The following is an 8,631-nucleotide window of genomic DNA, read 5'->3' as shown; positions in this document are numbered from 1 at the left end:
GCCGTTTGCCAAAGCTTGCTGGGGGTTTTCTCCAGAGGCAGAATGTCTTTCTTTCCGGTAGCAGGTTCCATTGACCGAGGGGGCTTCAGGAAGTTCATGGAAAAATCCCAGTCTCTTTTAATTCCTTTTTTTTTCTTTTGCCATGAGCTTTTTGAAGCCCCCTTGGGTGTCCGTGGGAGACAAGTCCGTGCCTATGTCCTTGGCTTGCGCTATCTGGCGACAAAGGACCACATCAGTGAGCCTGTGGGTGCAGACTGAATACATGCAGCTAAGAAAGAGCGTACCTCGTTTTCTGTCCACCTCTGTCCATTCATCTACACGAAGCATATAAAAAGAAAACACCAGTTCATGAAGCAAGAACGTCACTCACGCGGAGGCTTGACCACACACCCCTTCCCATGACTTGGTCCACGAAGCCTTATTTGTCATGTTTGCACTTCCTGTACAACGCACACCCTCTGCCTTCCACCTGAAGCTTTTAAATGGACAACAGATAAACAAGCTCTCCACCCACTACCCTTGGACCCCCCCACCCCACCAAAAAAAAAAAAGCCCTGGCAAAGCTGTGCCTTGTGGAGAGTGGCTTAGCAGTGGTGGGGACTCAGGAGGGCTAGCGTCCCTGGGCCATCTTGAAAGACCCGGGACTCCTGCGCCAGCGCTCACGCACACCAGCCTTCACCGGTGGCTGTGAACACGGACTCCACGGGGAGAGTAAGTCAGAAGACGGGGTCTCTATGCTGGACCGCCTGACGGTTGTGTTTCATTTTTATGAATGAAAGATTTCCGCCTTTCTGGAGTACAGAGGGAACCTCTCAGATTAACAATCTGACGGATGAATGAGAGGGACAAAAGTCAGCATCTGTCTCTGCTTCACTTTCTTAGAGATAGATGGGTGTGTGATTTCCACGGAATGATGGGGCCCCAGTCAAGAAAGTTCCTGGGGATGCACGCAGCCGGCAAGATGCCGAGAGGTGGCCAGAGAGAGAGAGAGGCCTTTAGCTAGACAAATCTGAGATCAGGGAGACTGTTTTTTTAATTAAAAAAATTTTTTTTAAATTGTGCGTTGGGTGAAAGGTTACCAAGCAAGCCTGTTTCCCACTTGGTGAGGCCATCGCGTGTCCCCAGTGCGTCGCTCTCGCACTGTTCCCTTCCCATCTTCCCGTGCTGTTTTCAGGCCAATGCTGTCCTCTTGATCTCCTTTAATGGATTGCTCTAAGAAACACCTTTCTCTCAGGGGCTGCTTATGTTGTCTCATTTTTGGGGGTGAATGGTGGCTTTGTGGGGGGGTGTTTCAGTTCCAGTTGGAGAGGGCTGTCTTGGGGCCAGGAGGCTCCTTCACCCAGTCTATCTCCTCTTTGTGAACTAGCGCTTTTGTGTTCTGTCCCTCCCGCATCTCTCCAGGACGCCTGCTTTGATTCCAGCCAGGGTGGAATCATCAGTAGTGGGCACCAACCCGCCTTCCTGGCTCAGGGCAATGTCGGCTGGGGTCCGTGGGGACTAGTTGCTCCCCCGAGTCTTTGGTTTTCCCCGTTCTTCTTTGCTCCAGATGGGAAGGGACCCACAGCTGTGCCACTCACAAGCTGCTGCTCTCCAAAGCAGGATGCGGGACAGTGGGCTCATGAACGGTGTTGCACCAACTGAGGCAGCCATCCCCAAAGGTATGGCCTTTCACCCCACGGGCTATTTAGCTGTGTCTAAGAAGTCTAGAATGGAGACCTTTGGCTGGTTGAGGCCTGGTTCTGTCATGTATCACGTATCTCCACGACTTGGAATACTTGCTTAACCTCTTTCAAGTCCCCATTTCCTTAACTGTACAATGGGGTCATGGTAGCGCCTCCTCTGCTGGATTGCTGTGGGAATGGAATGACATGACACATCAAGCACCCAGCTGGCTCCCCTCCTGGCCCCACTTTCTGTACTGGAGAGGGCTGGCCATTACCCATAATGCACGAAAGATGACTTTGTTTTCCATTTCGAGTTTTTGATTCCAATTTAGAGGCGGAAAAACGCCCTAGAGAAACAGAGGTGTTGCTGTTTTTTAAAAAATATATATCTATATTAAAAAACAAAAACATTGTAATTGATCCCTTTTGGAAACATTTGGCCAACAGACAGTTTCAGGAATGACTTCTGAAGTTTTAACGCAATGCTAACAGTTGGTAGGAGAACCAGTCTGGCAGCATACACAGGACCATGCCATAGCTGGGGGCAAAGGCTTTCCATGTGCCAGGTCAGACTCTAGAAAATTCTCCCACAAGTTGTTATCCGTCTGTTGCTATCACACACAACAGAATTGATCCATTCTGGCTGGTTTTCAGAAGTAGCTCACCAGGCCTCTTTTTTCTAGACTCTTCATCGGAAGCTCCCCTGACGCCCATTCAGCACTACAGCTATAAGCACAGATGGGTGGTCACTGCGCCTGAGGGACGTTGGCGAGGAGCGGAATCGGGATTTCTTCCAGGGGAGATCAGAGTTCTACTACTGAACCACAACTGCCCCTCTCCCACAAGGAGTCGCAGGCCTGGGAGAGAAAACATTTGGGAAGCAGAGACCAGAGCTTCTTAAAGCAGACACTGGTTGGTGGGCCCTCTGGTAGGACTTCAGGGAGGGGCATGGGCTTTCCACTCTGACCCACTTGGAGGTGTGTTTGAGACGGCGCAGCTACAGGGGCCTCATCCCTGACGGGTAGTGAGCGACCTGGGAGACAGTAAGCGACCTGCTGTTGACAAGAAAGGAGCGCTGGGGGTACGGAGCTACTCGCGCAGGCAATGACGCTTGGCTCCGGCAGAGGTCTCTGTGGTGCCGTGTGCGCCCAGCCTCCCCCTGGGACAGTTGGGAAACGGTTCCCGGCTTTTCCATTATTTCTCCAGATGACTTGTTTGTGACAATTTCACTTTCGTTATATTCTGGATGGGAGTCAGGCCCAAGGGTATCCAGAGACGGCTGTTTGACTGGAACCAGGAAAATAAAAAACGGAGCCTGGCCGGTTTGGTTGCTCAGGACGACCTCGTTGAAATCGCTTAGTAGCTCTGTGCCACGGTGCCCTCTTCTGACAAAGGAATGAGCTGACAGGGCCCAACGGGGACGTGATTTATGAGGCCTTTGAGGTTGATGGAAGCGGGAGGCAGAGGCAGTTCTGATTGCTCGCCCGATTGCTGGAAATGTGGGCCAGAATGCAATGGGCAGCTCTCCCTCCTGGCCCCGCGGCTGAATGCTTAACCAGAGGCTGCATGGTGGGGGGAGATGCAGCATCGACACTGGCCTTGTGGGACCCGGGATGGCCTCCAGGAGACCAATTAGTTGTGTGAGATAATGAAAACATCGAGAAGAAATGTGACAAAGGACGAGTGTCCCGAGTCTCGTGTTTTATAGGCCTCTGTGCGCAGGCATCTCTCGCAGTGGCGCCTGCTGGCAGCCACACCAGCTCTACCTGCTGGAAGAGACAGTCTTGTGGTTCCCCTCTGCCCCAGGCTTTCTCATGGCATGAGGCCCCATCGGCCCGCTCCTTCCTGACATTTACTTGATACGATCCGTGGACATACTGGGGTTGTTGTGTTTTTTCCAACCCCCTCCCACACAGACCCAATCTATCAACCCTCACCAACCCAGACGCTGATACAGTCCCCCAGGTAAGGCAGTGCAGGGCCGGGGGAGAGAGCCTCTCGGGCAAGCCTCTCAGGATGCTGGGGCCCTTTAGCCCTCTTTCCACCAGCCGTGCTGTCACAACAGTTCCGACTCCCAGTGACCCGCTGGACGACAGCAGAAAGCCCTGCCTGGTCCTGCACCCACCTCATAATCGTTGCTATGTTTGAGCTCAGGGTTACAGTCACTATGTAACCTTGGGCAAATTAGCTTGTCTTCTCACCTGTAAAATGGTGCTGGCAATATTACCTGCCTGGCTGAATGCTTGTGGGGATTAACGTGTCTAGAAGCCACAGCCACTGCTTAGTGTTGCTGCTGTCATTGGGGAGACACGCCAGGGTTAGTGCGTTACTGGGCTGGCCTGATTGAAAGACAGGCTCTCCAGGGAATGCTTCTCACGCGGGGTCTAACACTCCACCCAGAGCTTGGCATCACTGAGTCTAGGAATACGAGTTCACCCTAGGGAAGGTACGGAAACCTCTCATGCAGAATCCAGCAAAGCCGGAAGAAAGCCTATAGTTCAGAAGGCAAAGGAATCTGGGCTCCGAGCATTCACATCACCTTGCCTAAATTCCCCTCTTCAGAGAACACCTACAACTCATTACCCTAAACATGCTGCCTGTTGTTAGGTGACTCATGGGGACCCACTGTACAGGAGCGCACAATTCCGCTCAGCTTGGCCCCATCTCTCCATCATTATGCCGCAGCCATGGACACACCGCTGCACTGGACACAAGATCTCATGCAATCTGACAACTTCACTTGTGAGGTGCCCAGAGATTGATGTACCACAGAATGAGACACTGTCTGGTCCTGCACCATCCTCACAATTGTTGTGTGTGAGCCCATTCACTGTTTACTCCCCCATTTTATAGAGAAAGAGAGGTTACACCTCACAGGTACACAACTAGTCAAATTGTTGTGTGCTGGGGTCCAGATTTGTATGATTCCAGAGACCATTCTTTTAACAGCTCATTCACATTGCCTTTCGAGATACAGACTGTTTGTCTGAGAACATGGGTCTTGTCAGCCCACCGGTACCGTTATCCAGAGTAAAACGGCGTAACAAAGGCACTAAGGACAACAGAGGAAGAAGTGGCAACATCACAGGAGACAGCCAAGTTACGTCATCATTCAACAGACATTTACTGAGCACCGATTTACTCTGGACCAGGCACCAGGCACTCAAGTAGGGGACACAGAGATCAACACAGATCGATCGCTTCAGCCCAATATGGCCAGTGGTGAGGTAGAGACAGGCTGCTAAGACACTTGCCCCAGGTGTGGGCACCCCCTGAAGAAGAAGATTCTTAACCTGAATACTGCAGGGTAGATGAGAAGGAGGTGGGATGGGGACGGGCATGAATGAACACGTTTTCAGACAGGATTTAGAAACAGGTTGGCATGATAAAAATGCAAAGTAGGAGGCAGGCAGTGGTAGCAGAGGGGACTACTGCTGAGGTGCATAGAGAACAGATCAGAAAGCTCTCTGGAATGCCATGTGCTGGGACTTGGCCTTGGTCCATGCAGCACTGGAAGGCAGGTGATAGATTTTAAAACTTCTCACCTTTGTGGGCCTTGGCTGCTGGGCAGTGCTGGTAGGTATATGGCTAGATTTGCACTTTAGAAAGCTCACTAACAGCCGTGAGCTGAATGAATGAAGGGATATGCTATACGGAGGTCTTTTTATTTCTTTATGCAAGGGTCTGTATTCAGTCACCCCAACAAAATAATTGTATGCTGTTCCATGATGCTCACCTTCCCGACATGATCGCTGAAGACAAATGGGTGCATAAGCAAATGTGGTGAAGAATGCTGATGGTGCCCGGCTATCAAAAGATATAGCATCTGGGGTCTTAAAGGCTTGAAGATAAACAAACGGCCATCTAGCAGAGAAGCAACAAAGCCCACATGGAAGAAGCACACCAGCCTGTGTGATCATGAGATGTTGATGGGATCAGGTATCAGGCATCATCAGAACAAAACATCATATCATTGTGAATGAGGAGGGGGAATGCGGAGTGGGGACCCAAAGCCCATCTGCAGGCAATTGGACATCCCCTTAAAGAAGGGTCATGGGCAGGAGAGGAGCCCGTCAGGGTGCAGTGTAGTAATGATGAAACATACAACTTTGCTCTAGTTCTTTAATGACCCCCGCCTCCACTATCATGATCCCAGTTCTACCTTACAAATCTGCCTAGACCAGAGGATGTACACAGATAGGAACTGGAAACACAGGGAATACAGAACAGATAAACCCCTCAGGAACAATAATGAGAGAGGCGATACCAGGAGGGGAAGGGGAAGGTGGTGTAGAAAAGGGGAACTGATCACAAGGATCTACATATAACGCCCTCTCTGGAGGACAGACAACAGAAAAGTGGGTGAAGAAAGACGTCGGACAGTGTAAGACATGACAAAATAATGATAATTTGTGGATTATCAAGGGTTCATTAGGAAGGGGGGAGGGGGGAGGGAAGGGAAAAATGAGAAGCTCATACCAAGGGCTCAAGTAGAAAGAAAATGTTTTGAGAATGATGATGGCCACCAATGTACAAATGTGCTTGACATAATGGATGTAGGTATGGATTATGATAAGAATTGTTTGAGCCCCCCATAAAATGATTTAAAAAAGAAAAAAAAATTGTATGCTGAATATGTATGCTAACATCTGAACCTGTATGTTTAATACAAATTGAGCATACAGTGAGTGTTGGAGAAAGTATGTCTTAAATCAGTGGTTCTCAACCTTCTTAATGCTGTGACCCTTTAATACAGCTCCTCATGTTGTGGTGACCACCCCCAACCATAAAATTACTTTCGTTGCTACTTCATAACTGTAATTTTGCTACTGTTATGAATTGGGTGACCCCTGGGAAAGGGTCATTCGATCCCCAAAGGGTCACGACCCACAGTTGAGAACAGCTGTCTTAAATGGTGGCCATATCTGCTCCTTTTACCTCAACTTTTCCTCCACTATCTTGAAATAATGCTTTCTACTTAATCCCAGCAGGTGGGTTGGAAGCAGTCGCTGGGGCAAGATGGGAGGGAAGAAGGGGGGAAGGGCTTGTGTGATCATTTCTCCTGGGAGTGGCTCTTGGGTTGCTTCCATGGAAAGGCTTTTGATTTTCTTATCTGTCCACATTCTCTCAGAAGCCCTCACTTCTGAAATATGCCAGGCAAACCTCAGCTTCCGAGAGACGATGCTACGCAGAGGGGTGGGGAATCTGAATCTCATCCCCAGGGGTTAAGGAGGGTGGTTCGACTGACACTAAAAACGTTTGATAAGTCCTGCTGGCAAGAGTGATGGAGAAAGCACCTCTCCTATTTGAAGGGATGGAGAGATTGGGGGTGGGGGTCGGGGTATCAGGTACTGATGACAGCCAATGAGGGCAAACGTCCCTTTGGGGGAACTTGGCTCAGAGGGGCTCCGGCTGGACGGGAGTCCCTGGCTGTCCCAGCGCAGTGGGTACCGGGCCAGTCAGGGTGTCGCGGCGGCGGCGGCGGGTACCGGGGCCGCGGCGGCGGCGGGGTAGTGTGCGGGCGGGGCGCTTCTCACCTTTGCGGGCCTTGTCTGCAGGGATGTTCTGGGCCCGCAGCCGCTGGTCTAGGATGTACAGCATCTCCCCGCCCAAGTTCAAGAAGAGCAGGGGTAGCGTTCGCACGGACATGGTTGCGGAAGGGAGGCGGGACCGTGGAGAGCCCCGGGGTCTGGTAGCCAGTGGCCCCGAGACCCAGCGGTTGCGTCCCTGTAGTTCGGTTACTAAGGCAACGCCGCGGACATGAAAAATACACCAATCAGAAGGTCCTTTGGTGAGAGGTGCCGCGGAGGCGGATGCTTATTGGCCGGAGTGGCGGAGCTCGCCCAGGATTGGTCCGAGCCGGACGTGGGCGGGACATTGGTTTTGTCTCAGAAGGACAACGTCAAGAAACCAGGTGGTCGGGCTGAGTGCGGTGGGAGGTTGGCGGGAACTGCCCCCCAGCTTCAGGGCAGCAAACCGGAGCCGAGGACCCCGGCAGGAGCAAGGGGGCAGAGCTAGGCGCTCGGCCCGGCGCCGTCACCCGACCCACCGCTACCCGGCTTCCCCGCCGGGCGCCAAAGTAAAGGAACCCCCGCAGAGTATCTGTAGCGCAGACGCTGGTCGAGACCTGAGCTTGAATTACGGCTCTGCTGTTTCCTCGCCGTGCGACCTGGGACACGGGTTTTGTGTGCATGTGGTTGAGAGACTACCCAGCAGAACGCGCGGCTGTCCAGCCATCCCCACGGGTGCAATTCGCCGACATTGATTACTTTTTTCCAAGTGGTGCAACCACCCCCGCCTTTCTGATTTGTCTCTCCCCATTAATAAATTCACCGCCCTGGAAATGTCCTGTCGAATCCTTCAAATTCCATTTGTCAATTTGATCCCATACAGAGCTGCTCTATTTTCCATATGTAAGACCCCACTGAAATAACATGCTCACGCATATTATGTGTTTAGGCCATTGGAGACCAAGACAGGAGGGGGTTGTCCAGTGAGAAAAATGCCTTGTTTGCCTGTAGTTCTTCAAAGGCCACGATGTCCAAGGCATTCTTGACTGTTGCTGACGGAGGTGGATTCGGTTCAGAATCAGCCACCCTAGAGGACAGAGGAGGAGTCTCCCCTAGAGTCTCCTAGGCTGTAATCTTAACAACAGCAGAGTTTTCTTCCAGAGAGCCTTTGGGTGGGTTCAAACGTGCAACCTTTTATTTAGCAGTCAAGGACTTAAAAAAAAAAAAGTTTGAAATGAATTCATATGTCATCAAAGACTCCCAAGTTGTACTTTCCCTCCTTTTTTTTTTAGCCACTCAGACCAATAGTTGCGCTTAAGAGACTTCAAGGGAGATTTTTAAGGTTTAAAGGTTATCTCTAGGCAAGAGTTTCATGTGTTCACCCAGTTTCCATAGCTCTAAAAGTCTAGAATGTATAATAATGTAAAATTCTGCCTTGAATTTTCATCCTTTTGATC

The 8,631-nt window shown here is 51.0% G+C and overlaps 1 protein-coding gene across 2 annotated transcripts in view; it reads right to left on the bottom strand.

The window, feature by feature from the left end:
* Positions 1–7,361, bottom strand: part of OSCP1 (organic solute carrier partner 1) — a 29,615-nt gene extending 22,254 nt beyond the window's left edge. The window contains exons 1-2 of one of the 2 annotated variants that reach the window (XM_004704960.3): positions 7,202–7,344; positions 285–314 (exon numbers count right to left, since the gene is read on the bottom strand). In XM_004704960.3, coding sequence (XP_004705017.1) covers positions 285–314; positions 7,202–7,313 — 142 coding nt within the window. In that variant the 5' untranslated portion in view covers positions 7,314–7,344. Of the gene's footprint in view, positions 1–284; positions 315–7,201 lie in introns of both variants that reach the window. The other variant, XM_004704961.3, reaches the window with a different exon arrangement.
* Positions 7,362–8,631: the final 1,270 nt, after the last annotated feature.

The sequence above is a fragment of the Echinops telfairi genome, unplaced genomic scaffold (genome assembly GCF_000313985.2).
Source record: "Echinops telfairi isolate 266 unplaced genomic scaffold, ASM31398v2 ScPeMD7_7457;HRSCAF=8495, whole genome shotgun sequence".
NCBI classification, from domain to species: domain Eukaryota; kingdom Metazoa; phylum Chordata; class Mammalia; order Afrosoricida; family Tenrecidae; genus Echinops; species Echinops telfairi.
This window is presented reverse-complemented; position numbering and strand designations above follow the sequence as displayed.